The sequence below is a fragment of the Populus alba genome, chromosome 15, assembly GCF_005239225.2.
Source record: "Populus alba chromosome 15, ASM523922v2, whole genome shotgun sequence".
NCBI lineage: Eukaryota > Viridiplantae > Streptophyta > Magnoliopsida > Malpighiales > Salicaceae > Populus > Populus alba.
In genome coordinates this window covers 7,419,449-7,430,389 of record NC_133298.1, presented here as the reverse complement: position 1 = coordinate 7,430,389, position 10,941 = coordinate 7,419,449, and the positions used below count along the sequence as shown (strand labels likewise).

Below are 10,941 nucleotides of genomic sequence, written 5' to 3'. Positions count from 1 at the left end.
GGATTGGCAATTAATGTAATAAAAAGAAGGTGGCATCCCATGAGCCTTAGCTGTTATCAGATCGATTTTTTGCATCTTTCCAATAAAATAAAACACAAAACTCCATCTCCAAATCAAGATCCACGTCACGTTATTGTTTTCTGACAAGAAAAGGATCAGACAGAAAAAAGTAGCATTAATACAAACTATATTATAAAAATATATTACAGTTGGGTGAAGCTGAAGCATCCTAGTCCTTCACGTCAAGATCACTTGATGTCCTCTTTCTTGACAATAGAACGAGGCAAGTCTTTTGGCAATTTGCCTGTGGTTTTTCTTGCACATGAAAACAACAATCTTCCATCCATGTGCTTTAGAAAATGGAGGCATTAACTTGTTACCGTTTTGAAGTAAATCTTGAAAAAAATCTAGAAACAATATTTTGACTTTTTTTATTTTTTTTAAATCATGTATTTAAAGCTATGTTTATTTTTGCATTTTAAAATATTTTTAGAATAGATTGAAATTTTTTTATTTTTTTCTTCGCTTCAAATTAATATTTTTTTTTTGTATTTTTAGATCATTTTAACGCGCTGATGTAAAAATAATTTTTTTAAACAAACTATTATTTTAATATATTTTTAAATAAAAAATATTTTAAAAAATAACCATAACCACATTCTCAAATAATTATATAATTTATTTCTTTCCATTTATTCTTAGAGCTTGTTTGACAGTGTGGTAGCGGTTGCTTTTCAAATAGCTTTTCGTGCTGAAATACATGCCAATGATGTTTTTTTATTTTTTAAAAATTATTTTTGACATCAGCACGTCAAAACGATTCAAAAAGTATAAACCACACTCAATTTTAACAAAAAAAAATTCAAAATTTGATGAAACACAAGTACAAACACAATGCCAAACGATACCTTAGAGTTCAAAATGAAAATGATAAGGATTGGATCCAAATGACCTGCATGCTAATCGTAGAGCTTAATACCTTACTTGTCTCATAATAGTTCATTGTTGAGCTTTTCCAATCAAAAAGATTTTTTTAAGTTATTTTTCAAATATTGAGACTAAGTAGTTTTAAAATATTAGTTTTTTTTTTTTAAATACTTATGAGCATAGTTATCCGAATTGCAGTTCACCAAGTAAATCCTAAAATAATGTCGTTTTGGTGAGTTTTTTTAAATGTAATAAAATTGTTTTGAATAATAGTTTGAAGAAAATAAAATTAGAGTTGATATAATCAGGTCTCGTCTAGATTTTATCAAATTAATTGAGTTGTAGGTTGGTTCATTGAATTACTCAAGTTTGACCAGGTTAAAATCTATCTTGGCTAATAAAAAATAATTATCATATATAAAACAAACTTGTTTAATATCAATGTTGTTGGTGCTATTAAGAATTACTCTAAAAGGTGTGGGGAAAATATAATTTTCCTATACCATTCTTCATCAAGGAACAAATCATTATGGATTGCCACAATGATTTATCTTTTTTATTATTATTATTATTATACCCTTATAGGTCCAAATTAATGCCCAATTAAAGCATATTTATCAAAGAATGACAAGATTCAAAGATAGAGAACTAAGATGAAAAACTCGGAAAAAAAAGAGGATTTTTCTAAACTTGGAGCTAAATATATACTTGGTCCTCCAACTTCTCAAATTACACACTTTCAGTCCCTAAACATTTATGACATTTAATTTTAATTCTAAATTTTATTTATTTATTTATTTATTGTTTATGGTTTGAGAAAAAAGAGAAAAAGTTACTAGATTCTGATGGTGGAGAGAAAAAGTCTCGATTGAAACCAATTTCTGATTACATGTTTTGGAGCTAAATTTTGAGTTGTTAGAGATTATAGATCTGTTTTATAAGGTGTTTATAATATTTTTTTTTGTTTTTTTTTTGAAGTCAAAATATTATTGAAAATGAGCTTTTCTTGATATGAAACATACCAACCTTATTTTCTTGAAAACTTTGGTCGCTTATTATTTTTTTTTCAAAGCATTAAAATTAAAAAAAGAATAAAGCTCAAATACATGGGTTGCGCCAGGCCAAAAGAAAATTTCAAGAATCTAGATTAAACTTCTATTTTCTTAGGCCCCGTTTATTTGCTGGAAAGTAGTTTCTTTTTGGAAAGTGAATTCCGAGAAAATATTTTCCGATGTTTGGTAGTGTAATGGAAAATAAGTTGAAAAACACTTTCTAATGTTTTGTTATGTAATGAAAAATGAGCTGGAAAATAACTTATTAATATTTTATTTTTCTCAAGTTTATTAAAATAATGAGGAACAAATCTTACAAATTAAAAAGTTAAATGAGAATGAAATTGAAAAAAAAAATATAATTTTATAAATTATCTCAAATAAAATAAATAATAATCAAAATAATAGAGATCAAATTTAAAAAAATTAAAAAAAAAAGAGCGATGAAGAAATTAAAATAATAATAATAATCAACATTTCATAAATTATTTCAAATAAAATAAGTAACAATCAAAAGAATGAGGACCGAATTTGATAGATAAAAAAATTTCAATAAAAAAATGAGAAGAAAAAAAAAAATAGCAATTATAAAAATAAGGATCATAGTTAATATAAAAATAAAATTTTAAAAGATGAAATTAAAAAATAAATATTCAAAACAAAATATATATAACAATTAAAAGTTTGAGGATCAAATTTGATATAATCAGCAAATAATGGCATTTCTAAATTTTTCACAACTTCGAAAAAGTGTTTTCCGCCCAAATATTTCAGGAAAACACTTTCCTGAAAACCAAGTTAAATTTTTTTTTTATTGAAAAGTTTTTTCCGTTAACCAATTTTTATAATGGACAAACAAAAAATAGAAAGTTTGGAAAGTGATTTTCCCAGAAATCACTTTTCGAAAAACAAACACAGCTAAAAGAAAATACTTTCCTGAAAACCAAGCCAAATTTTTCTTTGACTAAAATATTTTTCATTGACTGGAAAGTGTTTTTTTTTTACTAGAAAGTGTTTTTCCGTTGACCGAAAAGTGTTTTTTGTTGACTAACTTTTTTTAATGACAAACAAACACAGGAAAGTTTGGAAAAATAGTTTCCTGGAATCTACTTTCCGAGAAACAAACATGACCTTAATTAAATCACAAATCTAAAAAACATTTTATATTCTCTTCTTAATAATTTGTTTTTGCATCATATTGAATCATAATGAAATGTTTGACTATGATTTTTATTTTATTTTTATATAAAATTTATAATAATTTTGATGTTGTTCATAATATATGTATTTTAAAGGTCTTATATAGTTCCATAAGTGACAACTAATTTTTTTTTTGAAATTATTAAATAAAAAAATAATATATTTATAGAATGAATAACTATAATATCTATAAAAAATTTAGCCTAACATTACATTTCAACCCGTTTGATCTTAACAAAATAAATGAATCAAATTTATATCTGGTAAAATATTAAAAAATAAATTGGATATAATTATGTATCAAATCCCGACTTCCTCTAACCCCTCCTGGTGTCTGTGTAGGCTCACAAGTCAAATTTTATTTTAATATTTTTTAAGCAAAAATAGTAAACATTAATCCAAAATTACTTCTTACAGTTTAACAAAAAAAATAAAAAAAAATCTTATGTCAATCAATATAAAATATAACAGCAAGACAGACAGACAAGGAAGGTCAATAATGACAAGCAGTAGAGTATTCAAAACAAAACCAGTAAAATCAAATACAGATACTACAAAAGACGCAATCGATTCCTCTGAATTATCCCATACTGAATCGTATTAAATCAGATTCAATCACACTCTTTCCCATCTCCATTTTCATTTAATAAAACATTTAACTACGGAAAACAATTCTGTATCTTCTTTCTCTTTCTTGGTTGATTAGTTATGGCTTCTTTGAGTTTGACCCAGATCAGGGGGAGCAATTCTGTTACTGAGTTTACTCGGCTCCGTTTGAAAACTCAACGTGGCAGGGGTAAAACCGGGTTCTTGAAGGTGGTGGGTTCTCAAGGACAGAATCAGGGAGAGCCTGATTTGAGTGTCACTGTAAATGGGTTACATATGCCTAACCCGTTTGTTATTGGGTCTGGTCCACCTGGTACCAATTATACTGTCATGAAAAGGGCTTTTGATGAAGGCTGGGGTGCTGTCATTGCTAAAACTGTGAGCTTTTTCACCATATCTCTTTTCTTTTCTGTTTTTCTTTTTCTGTTGAATTTATCAGGAGAACATCCTCAAAGCAGGGCTTAATTTCATTTCTTTTCTGTTCAAATATATATATATATATATATATATATATTCTTCTGGGATAGTTTTGATCGAAAGCATACCATTTGCTTCAGCAATTCTTCTGGGATAGTTTTGATCGAGTGATTTTGGAAGTGGGAACATATCAATGCTAATGTTTAAGATCACGATGTTACCGTTGAGTTTTGGCTATATCCAGGGGGGATCGAATGGTTCGAAGTTTGGTTATGTTTGATAATCATATCGATTATTGCTGACTGTGGTTTTGTTCGATCAGTTCCTAGACTCTTGTTCAAATGGGTTGAGTTTATTTTATGCAAACACAAGAAGCCATGATTTTATTTCTTCCTTTTCCTCTCTGATATTGATTGCCTTGTCTTTGTCAAAATAAAACATTTATTTTTTAGTATCAAAATTGTGGGGAAAAAAATGAAAGCTTTTCTCAGGAATAATTTGGCTGTTTATGCAAGATGTTGATCAGTATAAAGTAGTTTTGTTGATTGTGTGAGTTAGTAATTGATATAGGTATTGACAGGGCAGTTGATTGAAGAAATCGAGGGGCATTGTGTGCTTTGATAATTACTTTTCAGGGATGCTCTGTAACTTGATCTCATAAGTTAAATGTTCTTACAAGCACTATCATTTGCAACAACCAGTTTCGACCAGGATATTTTAATTGTCTCATTTTGACCACGTCATATGAATGAAGTGCCCAGGGTCATAGTTTCTGTGTTTTATTGGAGAAATCTTTCTTTCCAACTTATCTGAAGCATGCTGTCACCTTTGCATACTAAGCTATTTGATCTATTCATAAAAGGAAAAAAAATGATCTTCAATTCTTGATTTGCCAGGTGTCACTAGATGCAGCGAAAGTTATAAATGTAACTCCTCGATATGCTAGGCTACGAGCTGGTGCAAATGGCTCGGCCAAGGGGCAAATTATTGGTTGGGAGAATATAGAACTCATAAGTGACCGGCCTCTTGAAACAATGTTGAAAGAATTTAAGCAATTAAAAGAAGAATATCCTGATAGGATTCTCATTGCTTCAATCATGGAGGAGTATAACAAAGCTGCATGGGAGGAACTTATTGACCGAGTAGAGCAAACTGGAATTGTAAGATTTAGTCCTCACCGATTGCTTACTTCTGTGCTAATCTTTAAATTGGATGCTTTCTGTCATCTAAGATTCGTGAAATGTTTCTTAGGATGCTTTAGAAATCAACTTCTCATGTCCTCATGGTATGCCTGAGCGTAAAATGGGTGCTGCAGTTGGCCAAGATTGTGCATTGTTGGAAGAGGTCTGTGGCTGGATTAATGCAAAAGCTACTGTCCCAGTATGGGCAAAGATGACTCCTAACATCACTGACATAACACAGGTCAGTTTCTCCTTTTGTTAGTACACTTGTATTTTAAGCTTGACCGTATGCATGCATTTTAAAAATACTTGGCCAGGGATGGAAATTTCCTTTTTTGTTATGTATAGGGTTCAATATACAAGACCTGTTGCTAAGGAAAGATCAAAATGACAACGCTTTTCAAATTTTTTCACTGAAAAAATTTGGTATATAAAAGCCTTTTTGCTTTGAAGTTGGGGTTGCGATTCAACTGATTGTGACAACTTATTGCAGAAAATTTTAATCTCATTTTTTCTTATTGTGGCACTCATTCATGAGATTCACTACCCTTTTTCCTGGCTTGATGAAATGACACCTTAGACCGAAAAAGTCCTTACAGGTTGTATAACATTTTATGAAATTGTAATTTTACCAATCATTCTATCTAGGACAAACGTTCAGTTGAGCTTCTGAATTCACAAATTAATCTTATACAATTGACCCAGCCTTGCAAAAAGTTGATATTACTTCCTTAATGGACAGTTTTCTTCTCTAGTTTATAGCATAAAAAATCTAATCTAAAAAAATATTTAAAACACCATACCCTTTTGAGTATATGTAATACAGAAAATACAATTCCGTTCATCTCATATGTTTGGATTAGTAACTCTTGTGTGATAAAATAGCATAAATCTTTTGATCCCATCCATCTATTTTCATTTTTTTTTATTCAAAATGTAGTCTGCAGTAGGGCAGTAACATTTCAGTTGAGTTTTTAGTCATAACTTCATTCCTACCTGTTGTACAGCCTGCCAGGGTGTCACTAAAATCAGGATGCGAGGGAGTGGCTGCTATTAACACCATCATGAGTGTAATGGGAATAAATCTGAAAACTTTACGGCCAGAGCCTTGCGTTGAAGGGTTTGTATTAGCTGAGAAATGACAAATTTTCCTATTGATCATTATTCCTTAAATAAAACTTACATACCTAAATCTTATTGTCAGATATTCAACTCCTGGGGGTTACTCTTCCAAAGCAGTCCACCCTATTGCACTTGGGAAAGTAATGAATATTGCCAAAATGATGAAATCAGAATTTGATTCGGAGCAATACTCACTTTCTGGTATTGGAGGTGTTGAGACAGGCAGTGATGCTGCTGAATTTATTCTTGTTGGAGCAAATACAGTTCAGGTGGGCAAGAGTATTTTCATTGCATTTTATTTATCATGTTCTTATTGTCTCATCTCATTCACATCTACCTGATTAATATCAGTTGCCTATTCAACCACAAAGATTGGTATTGTGGTTATGGTTTAGACATGTTGTCTCATGCTGTTATTTATATTTAAACTGCCTGGGGTGACACTAAGTGAGTTATTCTTTCATGCTATTATTTGCTGGACGAAAGCCTAAAGACTATGCAAAAAGGAAAAAAAGAATAACAGACTTGAAAAAAGAAAGAATAGATTTAGAAGTTCTTTTTAGTTATTATCGAAGTTCACGTGTGACAAACCAGCACCATGTCTGTGTAACCTGAGCTTGATGTTCTGTACAGTTTAACACACTTTAACTCAAAAGTGAAAACTTCAAAAGCCAGATTATTGAGCCATGGATAGACCCACAAGTACAAGTCAGTGTCCAAGTACACATCTTCCACAAGGAATAAGAAAAAAAATATGTTCTTGATCAAGGTTTTACAATATACTTTGGTTTGTTTATATGAGACCTAGATGCAATTCTATAAAGCATAGTACAGTGGCATGGATGAAGAACTCACCCATTGATAATCAGCTTTTGATTAATTTAATTGGGACTTTACTCTCTGGAAGCTAGGAATCTGTTGCCTTACCTTCTAATTATTGAAGGCAGAGCTGGTATACTTCTTTAATTATGCATGGCTACCTGGTTGCAACATTTATGCTATGAATTTTTGCAATTGGAACTAAGGACTTGAGATTTTAGCAAAGAGTTATCACTTGAAGGGACTTTGATTTCCAAGCGGTATATATCTGTAGGCAGGTGTGAGGTAGGGACAACTACTTAAATGTCACCCTTGCTTCCAGATGTTATCCATTTCAGTTTGTGTTTAGTGAGACTTATAGTGGCTCTGCTCTTTCCAATATTCCTACTGAATTAAAACAGAATCGCCTGCTGCACTTTAAGTGCTCATGTTAGTAAACTGTGATAGTATTTTTCAAAAGCTATCTTTAATTACTTTATTACTCCTTTAGTAAACGAAAATGATTTCTAAACAAACTGTTGTATTGTGTGCGCAAATATTTAAGATCATTTATTTTTTTTACTTCAGGTATGCACTGGAGTTATGATGCATGGATATGGTCTTGTGAAGAAACTCTGCGATGAGCTGAAGGATTTTATGAAAATGCACAACTTCTCATCAATAGAAGATTTCAGAGGGTATGTATTTTTATCGATCGAAGATCTCTTAAGTTGCAGATATAAAAAATCACCTGCACATTTTATCTCAAATTTGTTGCTTTCATTCTGTTGGCCTTTCAGAGCATCTCTCGAGTATTTCACAACGCACACGGATTTGGTGCGCCGGCAACAAGAAGCGATACAACAGAGGAAAGCTATCAAGAAAGGTTTGCAGTCTGACAAAGATTGGACCGGGGATGGTTTTGTGAAAGAGACCGAGAGCATGGTTTCTAACTAAACTGAAAAATGAAAGCAAGTCTCTCTGTACAATAAAAATAAATGGGATTTCTTCCCACCTTATGTTGATAGTTTGATAGTTGAACTTTGTTGTTGTTTGAATCGAGAACAGCTTAAAGCACATGAATTTCAGTTGCAGATGAAATAACCTGTGTCATGTTTGTCATTTCTGTTTATCTAAAGTAACTCTTGAAAGCCCAGAAAGTCTTGCATGTCTCTTGGCTTCCCTCTCGTGGTTTGAGACGCTCGAAAGACTGCATTGTTATGGCTTCTATTTGTGTTGCTACCCCATACGGTGGCCGGACGTCTATGTGGGTTTCTGCTTGATTACAGCCCTTCTAGATTAAAAGGCATTTCTTGGCCGGAGCACTTGTATATTTCAATTTGATATTTACATCATACATGTAGAGAAAATGGTTTGCATGCATTCGAATTTTGGTAGGTCAAATGGTTAGATTCCCTTCATCGTCAAATTAAGAAACTAATTTTCGGAAAGATCAATTTAAGTCCCGAAACTAGTTATTTTTGTTAGCTATCCATTCTCAAATTAGGTCCTTAAACTCTTTGACATTTTTACTCTTATCCATCTCCACTTTTTTTTTTTTCCATGTAAAGTGCGCAGGAGAAGAAACTAGCTTGAAGAACAGGGATCATGGCTCATTTTTATATATATTTTTTAATTTTAAAAATAACTTGGATTATCTCGATTCTTTTTTTATTCCTTGTTAAATTTATTTTAATAATTTTTTTTAAATTAATATTTCTTTTATTTTCATCATTCAATAATATATTAGTTTAATTTTTTTTTCATTTTTTTTCTTTAAGATTTTTTTTTTATAGTTGTTTTTCATAGTTTTATTTCAATTTTGTTAATAACTTTTTTTTACCCTTTATTAACATAGATAATCATTTAATTAAATAAACAAATTATTTCTAAAAAATAGAGTTATTAAACATAACTTATGATCCATGATGCGAGATTAAATATCTTAATATTATTTATCTCTTGATGAAATTATAATTTAATTAATTAGATATGTGTATAAGTATTTTAATTTATGATTGAGAATTTTTTTATATTAAAAAACACATTAAAAAAACCTATAAATTTATTTTTTTTTATTAGAAAAAAATTATCTGACTTGGAATAAAGCTAGAGTAAAATTAACTAGTTTTTATTAAAAATCAACTCAAATTTTAACAGTTAACTAATATAGATTGTTAACGGAAGATAGAAAGTGCCTCAGAAGAAAAATAGAGGTAGTGGAAAACCACAATAATATGTCAGCATTCAATACCAGCATCAGCCTGGACCTGGAGGTGCTAATGTTCTAAGGCAGAGCCAAAGCATGGGATCAGCTATGCCTATGCAGCAGCAGCCGCAGCCGCAGCCGCAGCCGCCCCAGGAGGCTAGCTATGAACAGCCAAACGGGGGGCCTAATGGGGACGGAAAGGGCACCATAATTGATACAATGGCTCGAGCGTTTGTGGCAGGGGCACCACAACAGGTTGGTCAAATGGTGGTGTAAAGCGTCATCAACCCTGATGCTGACGGTGACAGTACTGGCAACAACAATAATAGAGATCCCAACGGTGGTGCTAATCATTCTTGCAATCCTTCTGTAATTATTACTGGACCTTCGACTGTGCTAATAAGTTAGATGATGTTTGTGATAGTTCAATTCAAAGAACAAAATGCAATAATTATAGGAGTTAAAGGAGCCAATTATCACCAGTACTGACGTTAATATATACATAAAATCTAAAAAAAAAATGGCAGTATTAATAGATGATTATTTTTATAAGATAATTTATAGGATAAAATTAACAATTCATCCCTGTTCGAAATGCGAATCATAGTGTTTATTTTTTATAGAAATCAGAATGAAAAGCAAGAGATGTCTTTTTTAATTCTAATAAGTATTGTTCTTAATTAGAAATTTACAATTGAAAAAAAAATATAATAAAATAATCTAGAAAAAAATAAAAAAATAAATAGATAATTAGTTTGGCTATAAGATTTATAAAAGAAGAGGAGATCGAATGAAAAATATAACCAATTCTTTTGTTTTTTTGGGTCACTGGTCATCTGCCACCCTTACACTTCAATTTTCTGTTGAGGTCTATCATGAAGAGGTACTCAAATTGGATCAGTGATTGATTTCTAGGTTTCGTCGTAAACTTACTTGGTTACTTTTAATTACATAAATCAATAGTTCAAACCGCACTCAAAGATAGAGTATTTTTCATTTTTATAGGAACTTCTATACCAGAAATAATGGTATCTCCAATTATAGACTCTTTTGGATGTAAAATATATCTCTTCTCACTATTTCCATAGTATATAAGACAAATGTATTCATTTCGATCAGGGTCGTATTCTATGGTTACTGTAGAAGACCAAGTCCATGAAGAAGAACAGGTCAACCAAAACTCTTCAATATCAACAGCCGGTTCCTGAAATAAAGGAGATAATGTTAACAACAGAAGATAAGATAATAAATCTTTCAAATTCAAATGTAGATCATGCTTAAGCTAATTGACATGATGTTGTTGCTTTACATTCAAACTCTGTACAACTCAAAGTCTATTTAAAGACAACGAGAATGAAGAACAAACAACAGAATTATTTGAGGTGGAAGATGAGGAAGTCATTGTGAATCAATAGTAAATAGACGTTGG

At 31.0% G+C, this 10,941-nt stretch overlaps 1 protein-coding gene across 1 annotated transcript; it reads left to right on the top strand.

Moving 5' to 3' along the window:
• The first annotated feature begins 3,669 nt into the window (after positions 1-3,669).
• LOC118057291 (dihydropyrimidine dehydrogenase (NADP(+)), chloroplastic) lies at positions 3,670-8,425 on the top strand. The gene is made up of 7 exons (XM_035069819.2): positions 3,670-4,163; positions 5,099-5,362; positions 5,454-5,624; positions 6,391-6,503; positions 6,588-6,774; positions 7,892-8,001; positions 8,104-8,425. The coding sequence occupies exons 1-7, from the start codon at positions 3,888-3,890 to the stop codon at positions 8,258-8,260; spliced, it is 1,278 nt and encodes a 425-aa protein (XP_034925710.1). The 5' UTR covers positions 3,670-3,887; the 3' UTR covers positions 8,261-8,425.
• The last annotated feature ends 2,516 nt before the right edge of the window (positions 8,426-10,941 follow it).